We start from the raw sequence: 24134 nt of genomic DNA, 5'->3' as shown, positions 1-24134 counted from the left end.
TGACCTCCTGTCAGACGCACCAACGCATGGAACTCCTTCCCGCCCCAGGCCCTATCCCCACTGTTCTTTCTCTCCCTGGACTTTCTCATCATTCAGGTCTCAGCCTAAATGTGGCCCCTCTGAGAGACCTTCCTTGACCAGCCCCAGCTAGAAGAGTTACAATCATAATTATTCTATCCTTAGGACTTAATATTCAAAATTACCCTTTTTACTTGCTTTCACATGTTTGTTCTCTCCCTTATTGCAACCCCATCACCAGCTTCTAATGCCCTGAGGGCCTGGCAAACCTTGTCCTGCCTCCTAGCTGGTGGAAGCACCCTGGCACAGAGTAGGCACTCGTCAGTGACCTGAAAACTCTCTTTCATGCTCATCCTCCTCTTCATTTCTACCTCCTTCCTAATATTCTTTCCTTCAGTAAAAGGTGACTGGACGTTGTGACTGTGCCAGGCCTTGGGAGTAAAATGAACAAAACCAGACACAGTCTCTGTCCTCCTGAGCCTTAAAATCCAGTGGGAAAAGTGCTAGAGATTCCCTATTACTACTTTTTGAACTTATTTCTCACTTTCATACTTTCTTCCAAAAGCTTGGGAGAAAATTTATCAGTCAATTACTCTAATTTTCAAGTGTTTTTTGAACTAAAAACCAAACATGTAAAATAGACAAATGCAAAGTCTCTCTGGTTGAAATAATGGTGGGCTAGATTCTGCCCCAAAGCACACCCACTGAATATGCCTCTGAAGACAGTTCCCTGGAACACTGATTTCCACCTGGTGGAAACATCCATTACAAAACATCTATTTATTGATGAGGCAGGAGTAACCTGCCTACAGCTCCTTGGAGAGTCCCTGGCAATGTTGGGACTTGCATTTCAGTCTCGACTTTCCTTTAGCCCATCTCTTCCCTAAAACCCCAATGTCCTCCTCTATGAAAGAGGATAATAGTGTGGAGAGCCTTTGGCTTTCAAGCAGGTCTTTATTTCGTTGGGGAGGAGAAGAAGAGAGCTTCTTCATGCCTAGAACCAAATGCTAGTCAAGTATGCAGAAAAAAGATAGAAACAAGTTCAAAGTTGCTTTCCTGTAATTTAGCAATCAGTCATCTAGTTTCATGTGGGAACTTACCAACTAGGTGGCTCAAATGGCTGTTCCGCTTGGGGTATTGTTCATCTTATTTTCAGGAGAAAGAGAACATGAAGTGAGGGCAGCAATTAAAGTTAATCCCAAGAAGGTTAGTCCAAGTTCAGCAGTAGTTATGACCTTCATAGTAAAGGGCCCAAGGCCATGGAAGATCCTGAAGTGCATAAGCATCATCCAGGAAAGTTGATGTTATCTTCAGCCTCTATTGTAGAGTGCTCTAGTGTCTGGAAAAAGTCCGTGCCTTGCTAGAAGCCTCCAGCCAGTGATGACGTTGGGCATACTGGCATGCTCTTGGCGTTGGGTATACCAGCTCACTCTCAACAGTGGGTATACCAGCGCTCTCTTTACATTCCATTACCCCAAGGGAATCTCTCTCTATTTGAAGCTGTAAAGGCTCTTTAATTCATCACATTCAAAACTCAAGCCATCATCTCCACCCCACACCCAAATCTACCCCTTCCCCTGCAGAGTCTATTTTCAGTAAAGGCATCTCCTGCTTTTAGTGTCTCTGGTAGCATCCAACCGCCAATCCACTTGGTCACCGAGTCACTGAACTGTTCCTCAGACCGTGCCCTCATCTACCTCCCTCCCCTCCTCATTCAGGCTCTAGTACCAGCCCCACAGGCCTCCTGCCTGCTCTTGTATTTTGACTGTCTCCCGGTGTCTCTTCTCTAGGATTCCTCTCACCAGTGAATCCTAAGGATGGTGGAAATGTGTCTTCTTAATCATAGATCTGATTGTGTCCCTCTTTTAGGACACCTCTGTTATTTTTGCCCTGTCTCAAAGATAAAGCCTGATTTTTCCTACCCTAGACTTGCTGCCTGGTTTTATGTGCCTCTGCTTCGCATTGCTACTTTGCACACCAGTCACCTTGAGCTGCCTGTTCCTGTTTATCAAGTGACTACCCAGCCTTGGCTCAGCTCCTCCATCCACATGAGGTGCCCATTCTCTTTCATTCCACTCCCACTTGTCAAGGCCTTGCTTTGCCCTTCAAGACCAAACTCAAGCTACCTTCTGAGATGCATCCCTGATTTCTCCACTCTGCCTCAACTTGATTGCTATGGCTTTAGAGCATCTTTCTTCTTTGTTGTCATTCTCTATATTTTAATCAGATTCAACAAAAATTGCATGAACTCTGCATTATACCAGGAGCCAGGAATTTGCTACAAAAACTCTGAAAAGAAATTATTATCGTATCTACTATACATGTTTAGAAACTAGGTTTGGATAAACCAAACACCTTGCCCTATGTCAAACAGCTGCTGGGGATTTAACCCTGCCTTTGATGCCAACCCACTGCTTTTCCAGGGGGTCACAGGCATGTGTTTTATTTATTCTGTGACACTGCAGTCTTCTGGAGGGGTGGGCTGGTCTTCTGAGAGCCCAGAGAGAACCTAGTAGATACTGAATAGGTGTTGGCTGGAAGAAGGACCTCCATCCACCACCATGCTGGGTCTTCAGGAATAACTTCTCCAGATGCCCCAAGATATCACAGAGGACTTTGATTTAAGGACCAAAGTCCATGTCTGTTCACTCTCCCTGCTCCCCTTGAAGGCATCCGTGGACACTGCCAACATCCTGTCACCTACAGACCCCTCTGCTTCTATCTAGGCTCCTGTGCACCCAGACTCGACACTGCTTCTCACTCACGAACACTCTGTACTTTTCCTGACAGTGACAGACAAGACGTTTGCCTCACCTTTGATCCCCTGAAGCCTCCTTAGGGAAGGAGAACATTCTCTAGAACAATCTCACATGCAAAGCCGTGAGAAGACAGAGGTTGCCACATAGCTTGAGACAACTGGGGTGACTTCACAGGGCATTTCCCCACAGCTCTTTTCCCTCAAAAGCAGGAGGAAAGCACCCCCGGCCCCATCAAAGAAACACTTCCATGGTCCATGTAATACTGTGCACAGTAGGATTAGAGGCAAGAAATGTGGTTCTAGTCTGGATCTTGCTGAATGTTTACTGGGAACTTTGAGGGCATCCCCACCCTGCCTGGTGGTCTGGGCACCATTGTTAATACATTCTCCGGCTCTGTTGAGCATGAACTACAACGTCATTCCCAGACCCTCTGCCTCCCTGGTTGTCATCCTCTGACTGGGACCGTCTCCCACACCTGTTGGCAGTTTGTCCACTTTAGAGACTGAAAAGCTACAGTCCGTAGATCAGTAACCTGAACACTTTAATTGGTGCACAGATGTGCTTTATTCAGTTGGCATAGCTGTTTGGCTTTTTTTAATTCTCAAAATAGTTGCCAAGATGGATTTTGAAAAAATGAAAGAATATGCCTCAAAATATAGACTTCCCAATTATCTCCAGGGAATTTCAGTAGCCTGAGCTGGCACGAGTTCCGAGCCACAGCAGGCAGAGCTGAGCCTTTTCCTGCTCTCCACAGGCCTTGCCCTTTCTGGGCACAGCTGGCCCTCCCGTCCCTGCCTGGCCCCACATGGGAGCTTGAGCCCCTCATGGGGTTCTTCCTTTCTCAGTGCCTCTCCCTGGAATTAGTAAGCAACATGTTGACGTGCCAGGTGCTGGGGTAGAGAGCAGGGCTAGATGCCTCCCTGTGAGTTGTCCTGATCTGGAGGGGACGACAGAAGAGTGAAAGGAAAGCTTCGGTCCCCTCTGGTCATTCAGGTAATTGGGCCCAACAAACCATTGATGGAAAGTGAGAGCTCTTCAGCTGTCCAAGGAATTATCTGAAGTCCCATCCAAATGCAGACCCCCAGCTCCCTCTGTCCCCTGCCGTGCAGTGGAGAGAATCCTGGATTAGAATGACATGTGGCTGTGTCCACGGTTGACATCACCTGATCCGTGCGTGGAAGCCGTGCGTGGCCTGGATGCGGCAGGACCAGGCTGTCCAGCAGGTTTTGGAGGCAGCACAGCCCTACCTCTCACTCCCAGGCTGGCACTGCGTGGTCGTCTGGTGTCTGACCACTCACGCCCGTGTCCCTGCCTATCCCAATCCTGCCTGGTCCCCCTCTCGGCCTCCATCTTTCTGAGGGAAAGGTTGGCCCTGGTTGCTTGCATCTCCTAAACATGAGGCCAGAGGGGTTTGCCCTCGTTGTCTGTTCTCCATCAACCATGATGACTTCACCAAGGAAGGCGTCATCTCTCCTCCTCAGCAGCCTTGGCAAATGTACCCTCTTCCCACGTGGGTTCCATTCTCCTCCTCCTCCCGGGCCTTGGAGACACACACACTGGGTCCAAAGCTGGCTTTGTTCTTAGGATCCTGTGATTTTAGAAAGTTTCTTCATCATTCCCGCTCTGTGCCTCAGTTTCCCCAGGTGTGATGTTGCATAGCCATTCAACTTGATTCAAGAAATATTTCTCTAGAGTCTTCTCAGACTTCATGCAGGGAACTGGTGCTATAAAGGAGACCAAGACAATAACAAAACTCACACACATGGGAGATGGCGTTGATGCCCGGCCCTGAGCCCATCGTCCCGCCTGCACTGCTAGGTTTTATCTTGAGGAATGTAGGACTTGTGACTGGCTTGAGAGACCAAGAAACTGGACCTGGTAAAGCAGGGAGCTTTCCATGTGTCTGGGATGGAGTGGGTCTGGGGTTTCGTCTGCTCCCTTGGGGATCAGGTATTTTACCGTCTGGACCAGAAGTGCAAGGACTGCAATAGATGAGAGACAGCTACTATCAAGGGGTCCTGAGGCCACATGTGTAAAGACCTCACAGAAGACCAGGTGTATAGTAGGTCCTTTAAAAAAATTAAGTTTTCTCCCTTCCTGTACGGGGAGTGCCGGGTATCAATGCCATCCCTGGTCTGCAGACCAAGAGGGCAGTGTGCCCCAGTCCCCCAGCTCTGCTCCTGCCCCACCAGACCTCCCCACGGCTTGCCAGAAACAATCTGAGTGTTCGCCAGAGCTGAGGTCCACTCTGCACGAGGTGGGAGGAGGCTGGACACGGGAAGTGGTTGTCAGAACCTCCAGAGGCCAGGCGGCTGCTCCGTGTAGAGCTCCTGCCGCCTCCCCCATCCCTGTGGCATCAGAAGGCACATTGTGGCCATCAGAGCAGGGTCCAGAGGGCAGGCTGCCTGAAATCAGATCCTGACTGCTGTTTCCTCTTCCCCCCATGCATTTCCCCCTGGGTTTTCAGGACATTGCCTGTCCACTGGAGGCAGGCTGGAGGCTGCTCTCCCGCCTGCCATGGGTGACCCCTCCTGGAAGAGGTCTGCTAGATGCTCTCGGACCAACGGCTGTTTCCACTGCTTCCAGTTTCTTCTTTCCCTCTTTGTAAATGGCTCCCACAGTTGTTAGGGTTAATCACCATGCAGGATTTTGCTCTTGTTCCTGAACTTACAGCATCAAACAAGCAGATAGTTATTAACCCCCTACTGTGTACATGGCAATGAACCAGTGCTGTGGGTCCTATGGTGGGGGAGGAGACTTGGAGGTGGTGGAGCCCGCACTGAAAGCCCTGAGTTCTAGTCCCACTTAACATGCAGATCAGACTCTTCAAGGGGAAATGGGGCTGCGACTGGAGGGGCTGAGACCCTCATCCCTGAGCTGGGCAGACAGTTTATGAGGGTGGGGTCCTGGGGTGGGGGTGAGGAGATCAGGGCCATTGCTGCCGAATGCCTGCTTTGTCTAATCTCAGTTGACTTTCCTCAAGTTCTGGTTCTTCTTCTGTAAAAGAGGTGGAAAAGACCCACCACACAGGATTGGCGTGAGGACTGAGATGAGATTGAGTGTGGGAAGCCCAGGGTGGGGTGGACCCTAACCCGGGGGCTGCTCCCTCCTGCTCCTCTGATGTCCGAGTTCCCTGCCCCCTCCTCCCACTGCCCCTGCTTGTACCATTGCACTTGTCCTGTGATCAACAGTGCAGGTGGTAGTTAGGGTGGTATGTGAAGTTGGTCTAAACGAGTAATTCCCAGACCTGGCAGTGTTTCCAAAGTCACTGACCTCTCAGACTTGTCCCAGAGCTGTCCAAACTAGTGGCCTGTGTACCTGTATTTACAACAAGCTCCCAGGTAATTCTGCAGCAGCCAGACCGTTTGGGATCTCCTGGCTTCTTGCATCTGGAGATGATGGCTGTGTGACCTCAGGTGGGGCCCTTCCCCTCTCTGGGCCATAGTTCTCTTTATTGTCAAATAAATAGGGAGGTTTAATTTCCAGTAGATGATCACTAAAGATCCGTCTACTCTAATATGCTGTGAGACTCTGAAACAAGCAAACAGCGACAAGGTCAATGAGTGAGCTCATCAGAGGCTTCGTGCAACAAACACTTTGAAAGAGTACAAAACAGTCCAGGGGCCTGTCAGCATCCCTGGAAATGTAAGGGGTGGGGAGACTAAATTCACCCGAATTGCTGTCAAAGAGAGTGCTGAGTGTGGTGAGAAGGGGCCTCGCATAAGCTCTGCGGGGTTGAGGTGCTGTGAGACCCTCAGAGTCACTTTGAAGTAAAAACCGCTCTCTTGGATGCACTGTCTGGAGGGATGGGTCCTGTGAGGGGTTCCTGCAGGGCTGTGGCTTTGCCGAGAGAGGCGAGCAGAGCTGCGCTGGAGCAGCTGGGTGGAGTGTGGCTGAGCCACAAGGGTGAGTCCACGAGCCTGCCTGGCACCCTCCACCAGCCCTCATCCTTAGGGGGCACCCTGCACTGGCACCTGCGCAGCCCCCGGCCAGCTCTGCCTGGTCCCTCAGTGGCTCCAGCCCCAGGCAAATATCTCTCAACAAAAGTAGATGCCATCCCCAAAGACTTGCCAAGATGAGCGAGTTATGGAGAAAACGAAGTCCAGGCACCACTAAAAAGTTCTGTTCAGTAAACGGTCCCTTTCTGTGCCCACTGTCGACTCACGTGTGCCCCCAGAGGGAGAAAAGGGAACAGTCCGCAGAAGTGGCAGCCTTTGCCATTTTTTAGTATTTATCGCCCTCTAGTGACAATGTGATCTTATTCTCGCTGAGAGCACAGCCTCTCTTTAGCTGGCTGTTCAATCAGTTGATTCTTCAAACATTTGTTGAACACCTTCTTTACACCAAGCTCTGGGGTTGTCACTGTGTGAGATGCAGAGGGACAGGAGGGCCCTCTGTTCTCAAGGGCATGGGGGTCAGAGGAGCACAGTGGCACCGGCCTTGAGCGTGGAGGAGGGAGTGATTAATTCCACCTGGGCAATTGGAGCAAATTCATAGAGGTGGAGGCATCTGAGAAGGGAGCTGGGGGAGGGTGGCGTATCTTTAGAGAGAGCTGCCCAGACAAAGACTAGGGGTGTGTCTCCCAGAATTCGTGTGGGGGCCCACGATCGTCAGTGATGGAGGTGACGGGGAGACAGGGAAGTGGTGGACAGCTCTGGGGCATGAGATCCGTTATTCCGAATTCCGGGCGATTCAAAGCTGAGCAATGCTTGGGAACCACTGTTCTAGAAGATCTTTGTTAATGGGTGAGCCCATGGTGTGTGGGTGTGTAAGCGTGCACGCACATGATATGTATTTATTTTAAATGCTCAAATGTTTTAACTATGTAGCAGAATAGATAATATAAAAGATGATTATATACCCATCACCCAAATATGACACATGGTAACAGTTTGCAAACTTTACTTCAGATCTCTTCTTTTTGCTTTTTTCCCTTTTTGTTTAAAAAATAAGGTATCATGAATAAAATGGAAGCCCCCACCCCGTCATTGTGTCCCCTGCCCTTCTCCTCCCTCAGAGGACCGTGGCACCGGGAGGCTGCTCCGTGCACGTTTATAACCCACTTGTGCTCTTTCTTTCCAGGGCCCTCCAGGACCACCGGGAGTCCCAGGACCCCCTGGACCCGGAGGCCCCCCGGTAAGACTGGCTTTGACTTCAGATCACCAGGGCACCAGATGGAGCTCCGTGCCCCATGGGAGCCAGGAACATCTTCCTGTAGTGCTACGTGTTTGTTCTTTGTCCAAGACCCAAGCAAAGGCACAAACAAGGAGGACCCGCCTGCAGCCACCCCCAAGCCTCTGGCTCTCAGGCTCTTGAGCCCTTTAAACTATCATTTGAGCTTATATAGCACATTGGTTGGCTGCTTCCAGAGACATGTCCAAGGAGGCGTGCTGTCTGGAGTCTCCCATTCAGCAGACTCTGGGCACACGGAGGGCCAGTGTGGGTATCTGTCAGCCTTTCCCCAGCCGCCCCAGCCTACTGGCAGGGGGCACACCCAGCAACTGGGAGAGCGAGGTGGTTTACCCATCCCGCTGGGTAGGAATGAATGGGATGGTGGCCCTGGCTGCAAAGCAGACAAGCCATGGACTTGCCAGCTTTAGAGGACTTGCCACCTTTCACGTGACCCACACCTAGGACAGCCAGATGTCCCAGAGGTGTATCTACTCCTGGTGTCCTTGTAGGGGCCAGAGACCTGGGCTTGTGCCAGGAAAGGTGTTTGGAGAAAGGATCTGACGCTCCAAAGAGGGCAGACTGACAGTTGCCATGTGTTCCCCTTTTCAGGGTTTACCTGGAGAGATCGGCTTCCCGGGAAAACCTGGGTTCCCTGGGCAGGCGGTGAGTGTCCCGGAGCATCCCTACTGCAGTCTTCCCTCTCTTCCATTGGTCTATGGCAGGAATGGCCAGGCCCTTCCAGATGGCCGCCGAGGCCGCCTTCCAGAGCTGGGGGCTCTCCATCCTCTTTCCTCCCTGGCGGTGGGGACCAAGGCCAGGCACTCAGCCTGACCTTTGCCTTCTGTGGTTCCTTCCATGTGCTGCATCTTCTGGAATCGCTCCCCAAACGGCCCCAGCCAGGATGCGGCTTGAGGCACCCTCTCCCCAGGCCACCACCCCTGCTCTCATATCCAAAGTCAAATTCAAAAGTCCTTCGCTGTTTAAAGAGTGACTTCTTGTCTGTAAGGGATACCTACAGAGGGTAACAGATGTACTGGATGTGGCAGAGCTCTTCCTGTCATTATCCTGCTTGTGTTCCCTCACTCCCCAGCCAAGAAGATCTTGGGGATCCGGGGCCTTCTAATTTCTTCTAAATCCTGAGGGTGGGGCTCAGCAAAACTTACTGTCTCTGTGCATGGTGGGTGTGCGATGAAAGCTGGGTGTGTCTCCTGCTGTTTTGGCCTGTAGCTCTTTGGGACAGGAAGGTAGATGTGGCCTGTCAACCTCACCATGTGACCATGATCAACCATCATAAATCTGATAATAGCCCTCAGGGAGGCCCCTGTGCCACTTGGAGGGACTTCCTTACAACCAGTTCTCTGTCGTGGGGCCAGTGGGTGGGGGATCCCAAGTCCGAGAAAGCCTATGGACCCACAGCACTGGGGATCCAGACACTGGGAAAGGATGATGGAGGTAAATCAGATTGTGTAGCACACAGCAATTGTGCCCCCATGTCAATGGACCACAGATCTGTTGGTGGCTGTAGATCCAGGCACCCAGGAGTCAGGACCCTGAATGCTGGGACGCCAGCATTCTTAGCTCTGTTGGTTCTGGGTGCCATGCTGATGGGCATCAGACATAAATTCAGTGTTGTGATGTACTCCCTCAGGTGAACTGATCCAAACCTGCAACACCTGGACAACTGCAAAGTCGTCAACAAACATCTGACTCGAGTGACAGTTCAAGCACATTAACAATGTCATCTGATCTAATGGGTCCATCAAAAAGTGTGTGTGTCAGTGTGGACATTCAGAAGAGGGGAGGCTGTGGTAGGAAGAAGGAATGGTAGTCAATGGCATTTACAGTTTATAAAATGACATTAGGGCCACTGAAGGTTGGAAGTATTGCTCCTGGCCTTAGTATCTGCTCTTCATCAAGATCATGCTTCCATTGACCCAACTGCCCTTAACTCCCCAAACAAGACCTCCTGCTCCCTTTCCAGGGGCCTTGACTCTCAGGACCCCTGCTCTGGGAGGTGGAGCTCTCCTTTCAATGAGCCACCAGCTCAGGCTGAGACACAGGGAGATATGAATCTTAAATTGGGTGGCAGAGGGTTCTCTGGGCAGAAGAATCACCAGGTTTATAAAAATAAATTGACTTCTGAATAGCACTTACAGTTGCCAAAGCAATAACAAGTGAACTATTCTGTCAGGGGAAAGGATTTCCCTTCTATCTGTCATGGGGGAGTACGTGGGCCCCTGATACATAATTTAAGGCACAGAGAAAAAGCAGAAGAGAAAGCGACTCTGGGTAGTGGGAGGAATCTGGAGGTGGAGCCAGGAGGCCTGGGTTTACCTGTGGGTCCCGTTACCAACTGTGGGACCTGGAGGGAGTCACTCAGCCTGTGGAGCCTTTGTCTCCTCACCTGCAAACAGCTGCAGCAAGGCCTGCCCTCGCCACATCATAAGGGTCGGGTGGAGGAAGCCTGCACGTTGTATTGGAAAAGAGGACATGGAGCTCCTCACATCGTCATTAGAAACAAAGGCAAAAATCATTAATGCCATTAATGCATTTTTGAAGGACAATAGAAAAGAAGGATAGCAGTGGGAAGGGAGAAAGTGATGGCAGAGAGATTATGGAGAGAAGAGAGTGGGAGCAATATGGACGGTGCTCTCCTGAGGGGCTTCCTGGAAGCTGGAGGTATAAACAGAACCATCAGAGCCAGGTTCAGTGGACTGTCCTGCAGCTCTCGCCCACCATGCACGTCCAGGGCCACTGGCAACCGGACGTGGGTCAGAGGTAATGTGTATGTCCGTCATAAAGAATGTGAAAACAACACCTGGTCCTACAGCGACCACAGGCACCTTGGAGAGAGCGCCTCTGAGAAGGAGGGGGTGCTGGTGCCTGCAGGGTGCCGGTGCCTCCCAGCTGCTGGCTGCAAAATCATCTCCTGCTGGAAACAACATTAATGCGGTGCTGTCCACACATGCCTCTCATTTCTGTCTTTTTCCCTCTTGGCCCAGGGGCCGCCTGGAAAGGATGGGCTGAATGGACCCCCAGGCCTGCCAGGACCCAAGGTTGGTATTCATGGGGTTGGCTGGAGTGTGGGAAGCCAATCAAAATACAGTGAGTGCCTGGGCCCTGGACCAGGACTCAGAAATGCTTGAATTTACGAGGTCAGATGAGGACGAGCCCCTTATTTCTAAGTAGGTAACCAGGGAAGAATTTGGAGGCCCTAGACGTTAAAATTAATATTTTAGAAATATGTATTTACTATATTTGCTGGGAGGAAAACCTTTCAGATACTCTTACTAACATAATAAGAGACTTCAATTTTAGAAATATCCTGGTGGGGCTCATTATAGTAGGATTATTAAGATAAGAACCAGAGGTTAAATATCATGTAATTGGGAAGCAAATTCACAGTTTACATACTTCAAATGAACAATTTCAAGACCTTACAACAAATATTTTAACAAATGAGCTTTATTCTTTCACAGCATAAGCTCAAGTATTCATGTCAACAGTCCTTGCAAGGCAACTTTTCAGTATTATGGGAAAATTTATCAGTCATCCTTTTCAATAAGTAGACTTAGAAACTCAACTTTTTCATGACAAAAGAATGGATTTAACTTAATTTTATGGGATTTTATGTAAATATTCTCCACCTTTACAAGACAAGGGATAAGGGCTAACCAAGTGCTTCGAATTCTCAAAAACGCTTGTGCAATATATTCCTTATGCTAAATCTTTCACTAAGGAAAGACCACCATTTCTACTCGGTTATCTTTTTATAAAATAAATCAAAAGTACAGCCATCGAATATAGAATCTAAGGGATGGTACGAGATGCTATTTTTGGTTTCCATGCTCGTGCAGATTTAGAGTTCAACACCACCTGAGTACAGGTAGATCTCTTCCTTACCAGGCTGTAACTAGTTCCCAGTTTGTTTCTTCCAAGCGTCCCCCGACCCCGTAACTTTTTTTTGCCTTCCTTACAGGGAGAGCCAGGAGAAAGAGGAGAAGATGGTCTGCCGGGAAAACCTGGGCTTCGGGTATGGATTCCTCCACCTCCCATCATGTTTCTTGTTCTAAATGGTGTATCTGGGGTTGTGTGTGAACTGCAACTGATGGAGCATAAGTCCCTATCAGCTGGGGTCTGGCAGCAAACAAATAGGATGGTGGACAAGGGGCCCTTTGAAAGGGTGAGGGCAGGGTTAGGGGCTCCTACAGGGAGGGTGACACACCATGGGAATGGCAATGATGGAGAGCCCAACACCTCTAGGACAGAGGAATAGAGGAATGAGTGGGTCCCTAGGGAGACCTGGAGCTGGAGGAGAGGCCCCCAAGAGAGCTGTAGCCTTGGGAAGAAGGACATTGTCACTGTCTCGCTTGTCTTGGCAGGGAGACAGTAAGAGGGACACTAGCCTTCCCTCTCTGTGCCTTTCTCTCCTGAACTTTGATCTCCCTCCAGTGCTCACTAATGCCTGACCCCGACAGAAAGCCAGAAGGCAAGGAAGCCCGGCTGGTGCCTTCTGTAGAGTTCATCCGCCGGGGCTTCCAATGGGTGGAGACATGTGAAAGTGGCTCTGAGGGGGAAGTGGAGGCCACGCAGCATGGGATTTGGACAGGGCACCTCCTGTGGGTGTGGGGACCCAAGTAGTGGCTTTAGATGACTGTCGCTCAGTGACTAAGCTCCTCCAGGAGCTGCTGCTTCTCTGCAGGGCTTTCCTGATGGGCTGGCTGCAGGGTCTCATTTGTCTTGAGGCCCTCAGCTTAGCAGCTCAGATTTGGCTTGGGCTCAGAATTCAGTGAGCACAGAAGAGGGAGGACTGGACTGTGTGTGTGTGTGTGTGTTTTCTGGGGAAGCCTGTGCCTGCATGCACCTGTGGTTCTGGGGGAGCCTGTGGCCAGACAAAGAGATTGCGTGGGGGAACCCAGCCCCTCCCTCTCCCTCTCCCCACTCTACTGGGTTAAGAACTAGTTAAGGGAAGTAACTGGATCTTAGTCACCTCTGCTCCCCAACTCAAAGCCCACAGTCAGGCACTTGGGGGGTGCTCAGTAAGGGCTTACTGGATGGAGGATGGATAAAAAATTCAGCTCAGCAGAAATACGGCAGTGACTTGCACTCGACACAGCGGTGACCTTGCCCTCCGGAAGGACAAGACCAGCTCGTCTTCTGGCCAGTGAAGGTCCTGATGGGCAAAGTCGTGGGCCTAGGTTCTCTATTGCCTCACCTTTTCATAAAGTAGTCATTCCTTAGAAGACCAAAATAAAAGGGAGCAGAAAAAGCACAGGTTCAAATGCACCTCCAATGTCTCGAGGATGCCCAGGTTGACTCAAATGCGGAAAGAACATCCCAAGATCCACCAGGAATCTCTCATTTCCTGGATTCCAGATTCTAGGAACTCAGCCCTCATGCTCCCCCGATGTGCACGGTGAGTCATCCCATCACCACTTACAAGCACAGTGGTCCTTCATATTTTAAGAATCAACATTAGTGTTGTAAAAAATATTAATAATGATCCCCAAATCATTGAAATGTAATAGTATGTAATTTGCTGTGTTTCACCCATGCTTGTCCTAAGGTGGTTCTGTGTGGGGGTGAATCACATGGTCCTATAAGCACCCAGGCCACCTTTCTGTGTTTGACTAATTGGTTGAAATTCGATCATTTCCAAAGAGGACTTAAAACATTTGCATAGATTTGTTGTTCTTTTCCACTCTTGACTTCATGGATTTTATGGAGTCAACCATACCTTAGAGTTGTGTTTTCTCAAATTTATGAATTGTCAAATCCTTCTGGGCTTACACCATATGAATTTCAACATCCTATTTAATAGTCTTCAGAAGCAGTCTTTTCCCACTGAGTTCACTGCACGGTTCTGCAGATGAAGGAGATCCATTATAAGTATTGGCATGAAATTAAAGGTGCCCTTGGGGATTTCTTTAGTTGTTCCATCTATGTTTTATATTTCTGATAATCACTAATGGCTGAAAGATTCAAACAGGGAAATCTATTGCTACATCCCACATGTGTCATTTTTGTACGATTTCTAGTGCGATATGTTTAAAACATTTCTCTAGAAAGTTCAAAACTATGAATTTCCTCAGTTATGACACTTTTACAACTTAGTCTAGCCTCAAAGGGGACCTGGCATGGGATCTTGTTACTTTATTTTGACAAAATGCCAACTAAAGACAAAAATATTCCAAGAAGATTATGGCCAGGTCATGGATAGGAGGGTTGTGAGTCCACTGAGGGAATGGATGTGGTTTGCAGGGTGAGCAGATGTGTCAACCTCAATACTCATCACGTCAGGAATTCAAGATGGCACCCAGTCCTCTGTTCATGTGCCTGTGCTTAGGGTTCACCTCACAAATTCAGGAAGCATTTCACATGGTCTTCAAAAATGCTCTCTAACCAAACTCAGCCCCTCAGCACCTTTCTCAGCATGTAAGACGCAATTGCCACCACAAAGGTGTTACAATCCTAATAGATTTAAAGTGACAATTTGAGTGACGCATATTTGCACAATTCCGGTTAGAGCAATTCTTACTAATCGTGCTTGTAAACATTGGGAATTGGTGGGAGAATTGGAGTGCATCTAGAATTTCAATATGTACTGACTCCAATGTCAGTTCCCATGGTGGCACCAGAGCTGCAGAATAAAATGTGTGCTTAATCGTTTAATGCTAAAAATGCTTTTGGTTAATTTTTTTTCCTTCCTCTCTGATAAGTGGTGGTAGTGCTGGCCTTCACTACCAGTTGAGTCTGGCATAGCTGCAGGAACAATCCCTACGTGCATGCATACCTGCTCATTCATTCATTCATTCATTCATGTGTCCATTTACTCAGAAAACTACATTTCCTTATGGAAATCTACACAAAGGTTTTATTAAATAGCATAATGGATTTTAGAAAGAAATTGTCATTCAAGAAGTCAGTGATTCTCAAGACTCATCATTGTTTAGAAATTAATGTCCATCCCCACCACCACCACCACCACACGTCTCTTTGCATCAGTGATTTACAGAGACATGGGAAGCACAGTGGCCTGATGCCTTGGGATCAGAGAAAAAGCCTGTTTGGTCCTGTGTCCCCACTTCACCTGACCACAAGAGGCTAGTCAAGAACCTAATGGCTGAGGACGAAACTTCAACCTAGTTACTAGAAATAGTCTATACCTATTTAGGGGCTTACTTTCCACTATGTTTAAACGTTTAGTAGAATTTCATCCAAGACTTGCCTTTATTGTAACACAGCATGGGAGAGGGAAAATGAAGTTCTTACCCACCTCTTACCATGGAGCGGCGTGTGTCTGGACAATGACCACAGGACAGCCAGTCAGCTTGGATCAGTTCATCAAAAGCTTCTCCTTCATCGTTGGACATAACGTGGTGTCTGGGTTTCCCCAAAGTGCAGTAAAACTCAGAGTTGGGGTGGATCTAGCGGTCACAGACTTTGGCTCATCGTTGTTTTGAATTGTAAACATTTAGATTCAAAATGAATGTATTCACCCTCTATAAACTCTGTCAGGACAATTCCAGAAGTTGTTTCTTTTGGAGGAAGCAAAAAACAATATGAAGGAGTGTGGAACCTCTCTCTCCAGAAATGCTAAACACTGTGGTTTCCACAGCCTGTGTCTCTTGGGCTGTAACCATGCCATGTGTTTGAGGATCAAGAGCTGTGGCTGGCACATGCTGTGAATATGTGGGGCCAACTGGAGAATGACTGTCATCTCTGTAAATGTGCTTGGAAAATAATGGGGTGTTTGTTATTCTGTCTCCAGGGTGAAGTTGGGGAGCAGGGCCTGGCAGGCCGACCTGGAGAGAAGGTTTGTTTGTTCATACCTTCATTCATTCATTGTGTTCTTCATTCAGTGCATTCTTTCACTATTATACACTTGGCCTTGTGTCAGTTGTCTTCTGGGGGTGCACTGCATGCATTTCATGCATTCATTTACTTACCCAACAATAATCAGCATGTCCTATACATCTGTCTCTGTCTTGGGCACTGGGATCACAACCACGAATCAAAAACAATTGAACAGATGCAGTAAGTGGTGACATGCAGGTGTGGGTGAGAGGGCCCCACACTCAGACTTGGAGAATGTCAGGAAAGATGGCAGGGAAGTGACATTATGGCTGAGTCCTAAAGGATGAGGAGTTAGACACCAAGAGAGGTGAAACAAATCTTCCTGGAAGAGGGAATGGCTAAAGTGGGAAAGACCTTGAGTGCACCCCAATGAACAAATTCTCTAGAATTCCCCTTTCTCCACTAGTTTGCTTTCCATGTCACCTCCATTAAGTCAGCGATCTCTGGGACGCTGGAGAGCATGAAGTAGAGGGCACATGCCCCACAGACTGGCCCACAGGAGAGCCTCCTTACTCATAGCCTAATGAACACAGATGCCATGTTGTTTCCACAGGGAGAGGCCGGGCTCCCTGGTGCTCCAGGATTCCCAGGTGTGAGGGGAGAGAAAGGAGAGCAAGTAAGTGGTGGCAGCTTCTTCCCACCAAGGACACCTTGCCTATGCGCATGGAAAGCAGCGCCCTTTGGAGTCAGTCCCTTGGGGGTGATGGGGATCTTGGCTGGGATTTGAGGGTATTTCCCCAGGGTTTGTGGAAGAGAAGAAGAAGTGGAGTGGGGTGCTTTGGTCCATGAGCTCCAACAAAAGGCCAGTGGCTGAGAGATCTCTCTGAAAAGGTTGGAGCATCTTCAGATGAAATTGGTGGGAACAGGGTGGGGGGCATCATCTGTCATGTGCCAAATGGGAATTAGGTGCTTCACACTTAACTGACAGAAAGCCCTTGGGGTTGAGCTTCACCATGGCATTTACTGGTAAGGTAAGGGCAGTCCAAGACAAAAAAGCCTTTTGTCCAAAGTCCTAGCACTCTTACCTGGGAGAGGCAGGCGTGACGCTCTTTTTGAGTTCCAATGTTTTCTAATTTCATCTTTTGCCATAGGGAGAGAAAGGTGAACTGGGCCTCCCAGGACTGAAAGGTGACCGAGGGGAAAAGGTAGGAGCTGCTGCTGTCATCCTGTCGTCAGCTACATTAGTGGCAAAACTTTCCCCTGTGATTATGTGTGTTGCCTGCAGTTCAGTGGAGTGAGCACCGTTCTTGGAGTTGAAGTGATGGCCTGGGTTATAATCCTGGTTCTACCTGCTGGGTGGCTCTGAGTGTCTTGTCTGACCTCCCTGTGCCTTGGCTTGCTGGCCTGGAAACAGTTCTGCTAATACCTCCTCTGAGGGTTGTTGTGAAGCATGACTGATGCCCTGTTTGTGGGATGGGCTGTGGCAGACTCACCATGTGCCAGGACTGCTGGAAGCACTGCACGGGTAGTGACAGGGGATCCTCATGACAACCCCAAGAGAGGTCATGTTATCAACAACATCCCCACTTTGTAGATGGGGAAACCGAGGCACAGAAAAGCTAAGTTGCTTTCCCAGGGCTGCATGAATGGAGTACAGTAGGGTCAACACCTCAACCCTGACAGTCTGGATCCAGTGTCCCCGCTCCTAACAGTGCCATGCCTCACACTGGCCTGGCCCCTGGGTGCCTGAGGAATGAAAACACGCACCCCGAAGGGCCTTGCGTTGCCCCTTGTCCTGCACAGAACTGTACAGGTCACCTTGCTGTCCTGAGGCTGCATGTTCTTCTCCTCCAATTTCCTGCTCTCCTTTTGCCCTCATCCTTCTGAGCTCCAGAGGGGGCCTCCCATCCTCCCTTCTCTTGGGCTGAAGGCTGAGGGCTTAGCTCCAGACAGACCTGCAATCTATAAATAGAGAGCTTGAAACGGAAAGGGCTTTGCGTGGGTAAGCCATTCATGCCTGCTGCTCTCATGGACTTTTTAGAATTGCAATTTTTATTTGAGAAACTCATTTCCAGGATGCAAAGGACTCAGCGAGACCAGAAAGCCCCTTTTATTGCTTTGGCAGAATTGCCAGAGTCACGGCAGAATCACGTTCAAGCTTCCAAAGAATCTGGCCTGCTTTTCTTTTCCCCCAGAGAAATATGTAATAATAGACAATGCTGGTAAAAAAAAAAAATGCAAAATGAGACATTAAAGCAACATTGCCCCCTTCTGACTGTGCCTCATGCAATCTCTGCCTCAACTTCCCATTCTTTGCTCCCCACCACCCACGGTGAGCATTTAACACCCCACCAGCCCCTAGCATCTCAGAGAGCAGGTGTGATAATGCCCCATTGTCAGCAAGGGCTACTGAGAGTTAAGCTACTCCTGGAGGAGCTGGCATCTGAACTCCGGCCTGTCAAAGTGACTCCAAACTCATAGATCTTTCATCAGCCGAGCTTCTTTCTCCCAAGTCAGAGGGCTGCTGGGGTCTTCCCCACCCCACCCACTGTTCTTTCCCTCCCCCTACAGCTCCAAAGTGGAGGGTCTCCCAAAAAGGCAGTCTTGAGGCCCACCGGGTTGGAGACAGGTCTCTCTGCCAATCCTCTTCTTATTGATACCCGTTCATATGTTCAACTGGGAGACGCTCAACTTTGACCATTTGGACCTTTTCTTGTTGGGTAAATTGGTTTAAATGAGCTTGGCTCTGGAGCATGAGGTCAACAGTGTCAGGAAGAGAACAGGGTAAAGTCAGGTAATGCAAATAGCACAGAGAAGGTGTTTTTCTTTCCGAAGCTTCTGGAACTTTAGTTGGGGCACTGCTGCCAGTAGTTAAGAGCTTGGATTCTGAGCTTAAAATTAGGCTCAGCCATTTGCACTGTGTGACTTTGGGCAGGTGAATGAATGTTGTTATGCTTCAGCTCCTTCATGCACGAAATGGGAATACTGAAGTATCGACACTGTGGGCATTTCTAGAGAGATTGGATGAGTTAATACATGCAAACACATATGCCAGTACCTGGAATTAAATACTACATAACAATAGAAATAATGATAGGAAACAATATAACCACTTTTATTATCATTATTATTGGCCCTCTCTAAGCCAGCTTGATTCATTCATTTGTCTACTAATAACCATGTGTGGAAGGCCTGCATAGACCTAACCCTGGGCTGCAAGGAACGCACCAGGGCATAGACATCCATGTCCTGGCACCATCGTGGCACACGTGGAGTGATGGACTTGGGGACTGTGTCCACTCATTGAGGTTCCTCCTGCATGGAACAGCCCAATGACCTCCTTTCTTCAGGGAAGATGTAATAACAATTTCCTCCTCATTGGGCTCCTGCTGAAGACTATCTCACTCAGTCCCTATATGATGCTGTGAGTTCTATTATCATTATTTTGCAAAGAGGAAAACAAGCCAAAAGAGGTAAAATAATGTATAATGTATAATGGTAGAGTTACGTTTCAAGCTCAGGTGATTTAACTCCCAGCCTGCATTGGCTACAGGAATGTAGTATTGTCCCCTCAGGCCCCTGAGAACAGCCCATCCCCTTCAGAGGGGCTGGCACAGGGCCCAGTGGGGTCTCTAAGGGAGCTCAAGTCATTGTGGAGGATACAGTGTGAGATGTTTGCTGCGGAACTGGTTATGGTTTCATTAAGAGGGAAACAACGGAAATGTCATCAATGGGAAGATGGATAATGGATCACTTTATTACCATGTGCACAATGGAATGGTGTAGAGTGATAGAAATGATCTACAGCTACACGTATCAGCATGGATGCTTCTCAGAACATAAGGTTTTCGTATATCTGAAATATGTTATAATTTGGCATCTATCTCTCTATCTCTCAAGGTAGATGCAGGTGGGTGATTCTGCTGTCTGGGGACAGGTGTCCAAGGAGAAGCAGAGTTGGTTGGCAGGAGGACGAATGGTCATTTATTTTCCATTTCTTCATCTAGGGTGAAGCTGGTCCAGCAGGACCCCCTGGCTTACCTGGAACTGTAAGTTACTCTGCTTCTCATCCTTTCACCTTCTTTGAATTCCCAAAGCATGGAGACACTCCCTCCCCACGCACTTAGTTATAAACATCTTTTTAATAGGGTTTGCCAAGAGCTGGATCTCTTCTTAGGTTTTGTAATCCAAAAACCTGTAAGCTTCTCTAAGAGCCACCTTGTGCTTGTTGATTATTTTATTCAGCAAGCACAATTGCTATTTGTCATAACATTGGCTAGAGACTGAGAATGCATACTCATCTGTTACATATAGGGAAACTGAGGCCCAGAGACAAGAAGCAGTCTGTCCAGGGTGAGACTGCCATGTGGACAGACAACCATGACTCATGCTTCATTTTCTGCAGGTGTGAGGGCAAGCATGTGAGTTGGTGTTGAGTAGTGAGTAGGAGAATGGATTTCCCAGCCAGAGAAAAGTGGGTTTGGATCCCAGCTCTGCCATTCACTGCCATCATGGTCTCAGATATGTTTTTTTTAATTTTAAAAAGGCTCGGTCTTCTCATCTGTTAAGAAAAAATAGTATACCCACCTATCTTGTACATTTGTAGTGAAAATTAGCTGAGATAATGCAAGGTACACAGCACAGTTTCTGGTACATTAATAAAAACTAAATATAAAACAACTGCTATATAAATATGGCAGCATATTTTGGATATATTTTTTTCATTTGAATGTCTCTTCTCAGCCTGGATATTCTGTGCTTTGATAACTTGATTTCATGGAAGTTGAGCGTGACATCCACGCTGGCCATGACTGGGCAAGGAGGGACTGGTCAGTTGCTAACCAAAGCAGGAAACTGCCTCAGTATGGAGGCCAGGAGAAGAGAGAGCCTAAACGCCCAGAAATCCCATGTGCAGTGTAACAAAGAATTTTACTCTGTGGTTTCTATTATATCAAATCGCTATTCCACAGCTCTATCTCCTCCCCATACACACACTCATCAAAACGACTCAGCCATTCCACAAGGATGTTAAAAGAATCTCAGACTCAAGCTTAGAGTCAGAACTGGTCCTATAAAAATTTTGTTTACGACTGGTAACACCCAAAGTTGCCAAGCACGTAGGTAAATGAGCACTATTATTTGGTGGGAGGGTAAATTGGTAATGCTTATTTGAGAAGTTACTCAGTATTAACATATCATAAAATCTCTACCCGTTAGCTTAGAAATTCCATTTCTAGGCATTATTTGCATTGCATGTATTTACAAAAGGATGTACAAGGATGTACATAGTGGTGTTGCTTAAATTACGGGCAAGCTCCATGACAGTAAGCATAGAATTAAGTAAACCACAGAATATCCATCTCATGCATCCTATTTTGTAAAAATAAACACACACACGCTATGAAAATGGCCTTAAAAAGATACCAATATTCAAGAAAAATTAAATGGAAAAACTAATTTATGAATCATCATGCATGTAAAGGTGAAGACCATGGGCCCCACAGCCCACCCACGTGGCGTCAGTCCCTGCTCCAGCGTTCACGAGCTGCCTCAACTTCATTAAATAGTCTACTCGTCTGCCATCCAATTTTCCTATCCATATAACAGAGCAGAAACACATAATCTCCCTCTTAGGGTTGTCGTGGAGAATGTGTGAGTTAATAAATATAAACAACTGTGAGTAACCGTGTGTTTGCTGTTACTATTTGTACATCTCTCCTGCAGAGTTATGTATTTCTATACATTCATAATTGTACAGAAATATATAAAAAAGTCCTAAAAGATGCGCTCAAGTGAAAAGCAGTGGTTTCCTCTGGGGACGAGACTGGGACTAGGGATGTGGAGGGCAAAGTAGAGGTTTCTTTTTTCCCTTCCATTTTGAAGTCACTGTGTTTTTGGACAAGAATCCATGATGTCCCTTTGTCCACTCACTGTTTTTTTTCTGAGCACCTGCTGTGAGCCAGGCATTGGCAAGGTTGGACCCGAAGGAGCTCGCAGCCTAGTCAGGGAGATAAAATCTAGTCACATAGTGGCCCGGATAAACCTATATTACAAAGTATAGTAAATGCTATCAAGGAAAAGAAGACGGTGTAGTTAGGGAGAATAACAAGGGCACCCGATTTATATCTGAGTGTTACAGGGGGAAGGGGGATCTGAAGCCACGGCATTCAAAAGTGCCCTGGAGGATGGGCCGTAGTTAATTAGACACAGAGAGGAGGAGAGTGTGTTCCAGGTGAGAGGAACAGCAGTGTGGAAGCTTAGAGGCTGGAGAAAGTATGACACCTGGGAAGTATTAAGCGCGGTATGGCTGGGGACCTGGAGGGGGTCTTTAGCTGCTGAGATAAAGAATTTTCATAAGCTGGGCTCTCCATGCCCAGGGGCTGAGCCCCCTCCTCCGGGTTTCCTTATGACCTGCATCCTTGCTGGGAGAGGCCCTCAAAGGAGACACTGATGGAGGGATCCAGTGTCCCAGGCATGGCTCTAATTACTTGCATGGATAATTCCATTTCGGCCCCACAACACCCTGAGGGGAGAATGTTTTGTCTTCATTTTACAGATGAGGACGTAGAAACTGACAGATATCTGAGGTCACGCAGTTTTAGGCGAGGGTGACAGGGTTGGAGCTCAGGCTGTGTTACTCCAAAGTTCCTGTATCTAACCACTGTAATTTGCTGCCCTGCCTTCATAAATGCTCAAGGACTTTAAAGAAATATGTGATTCTAATTGTCAAAACTAATTAATAGGCATTAAAAGAAATGGTGGGACTGTATTCTTTTACTTGGTAAATCTCTCAGGGCAAGTTTCTAAAGTCAATTCACATCTTTCTGATTTCTCTGTTTTCCTTTTCAGACATCCCTGTTCACCCCACACCCAAGAGTGCCAGTAAGTAGCCCCCTTGGTGCTGCCCGGTGGCCCTCAGCCTGCCTTGCGACATCCCCGTGTGCTCTGGGGCTGGGCTTGGGCTGGTCCTGACTCTCAGCCCCACCGTGCAAGTCAGTGCCAGGCACCTGGACTTGCAGACCTTGTCCTGGCAGCCGGTGGGGAACGTGCCCCGCAAGGAACCAGCTCTAATGTCAGGCAGGACATCCCAGGGGCCTGGAGGCCACCTCCCAGGTGCTGAGGGCAAAGGGCAAACCTCTCTTTGGGTAAATTTAGTTATTCACCACACAAAGAGTCGCTGGTGGTTTCGAGGAGAACAGAATTATGTGAGATGGCAGAAGACTGAACAGCCGGGTGAGGCAGTTGCCATGGATGCTGGCAGTGAAGGGGACCCCGAGAGTGGAGTGCCTTGAGGGGACACAGGTCTAAAAGAGGCTGTTCAGAGGACAGTGGAGCTGAGTCTGCTTGGGGCATGGCCGATGGAGGGAGAGCTATGGCTTCTTGTAAAGACTAAAGCACTTGCCAGCAAAGAAAGCTAACCATCGCTGCAACCCGGGAACCTGTCTTCCCTCTTTTCACTCGTGGTTCTTATGAAAATGAGTGTTTTCGGGATCTCTTTATGCTCTGGCAACACCGAAGCCAGAAAGCGTGCTTCTGTTTCCTCTGCTCTTCGGAGACAATTCTTCTGTTATGAGCCCCTGACCCACCATTCCACGATGCGCCACCATGGAGAGGCCGCACTGGAGACATCCGCGTCCTAGTAGCTGCTTTCTCCATGTCTTCGATATTGAGTAGATGCAACTTAAAAAGCTGAAAAGAGTCCTGTATACGGTGGAAAAGAACCGAGCAGGTAGAGAGATTGAGCCCGGTGCTGAGATCATTGTGAAGGAGAAGGAAGGATTTTGAGCTTCTTCGGAGGTGAAGTGGAGGAAGTGAGAAGGAGGAGAGGGGCCGTCGCTGGGCAGAGTGGATTTCAGAAGAAGTCATTGGGAGATGCCTATGGGAAAGAACAGGTTTGGGGGCTCTGGCTGTGTCCCCTACTCTCTCAAAAGAAGGGCTCAAAGAGACAGAACATGAGAGCATCCACCGGGGTATGCGCAGTGTGGGTGTCGCTCAGACCATCCCTGAGGAAAGGCTCGTGTGCCCACTTCACAGATGATGCTCCTGAGGCTCAGAGGAGCTAAGCAAGTTGCAATGGCCTACTTGGAGATGGGAACTGAGATGAGTTGTCAGCCATAAGCCTCCGGCCAGAGCAGCTGTCCCCCGACCCCACCTGCTACTAAGGTTCAGGGCTCGCCCCCGGGTGGTGGCTGGCTCCCATCACTCTATCCCACTGCCTTGGCTCCTCCAGGACCACCTCTACCAACACATTGCCTCACTTCCCCTCCGTCTTCTGGGTCTCCCTCAGGCCCACCCTGAGCCCCTCAAGCTTGAGACAAGTCTACACATCCAACCTCTCCTGAAAGGAATTGCTCCATAAAAGATGATTTCCAAGGCATTCCACTGGGA

General features: G+C 48.5%; 1 protein-coding gene across 2 annotated transcripts in view; it reads left to right on the top strand.

Annotated features, from left to right (window-relative positions):
* The window catches only part of COL22A1 (collagen type XXII alpha 1 chain), a 293821-nt gene that overhangs the window by 163058 nt on the left and 106629 nt on the right, over window positions 1-24134 (top strand). For both annotated transcript variants that reach the window (XM_005613300.4, XM_014728097.3), the window contains 9 exons: window positions 7860-7913; window positions 8559-8612; window positions 10952-11005; window positions 11929-11982; window positions 15721-15765; window positions 16360-16422; window positions 16898-16951; window positions 19754-19795; window positions 22596-22628. In XM_005613300.4, the coding sequence (XP_005613357.1) occupies window positions 7860-7913; window positions 8559-8612; window positions 10952-11005; window positions 11929-11982; window positions 15721-15765; window positions 16360-16422; window positions 16898-16951; window positions 19754-19795; window positions 22596-22628 (453 nt within the window). The remainder of the gene's footprint in view (window positions 1-7859; window positions 7914-8558; window positions 8613-10951; window positions 11006-11928; window positions 11983-15720; window positions 15766-16359; window positions 16423-16897; window positions 16952-19753; window positions 19796-22595; window positions 22629-24134) is intronic.

Source organism: Equus caballus, chromosome 9 (genome assembly GCF_041296265.1).
Source record: "Equus caballus isolate H_3958 breed thoroughbred chromosome 9, TB-T2T, whole genome shotgun sequence".
Taxonomy (NCBI): domain Eukaryota; kingdom Metazoa; phylum Chordata; class Mammalia; order Perissodactyla; family Equidae; genus Equus; species Equus caballus.
The sequence above is the reverse complement of the archived record's forward strand: the minus strand, read 5'-3'. Positions and strand labels throughout refer to the sequence as shown.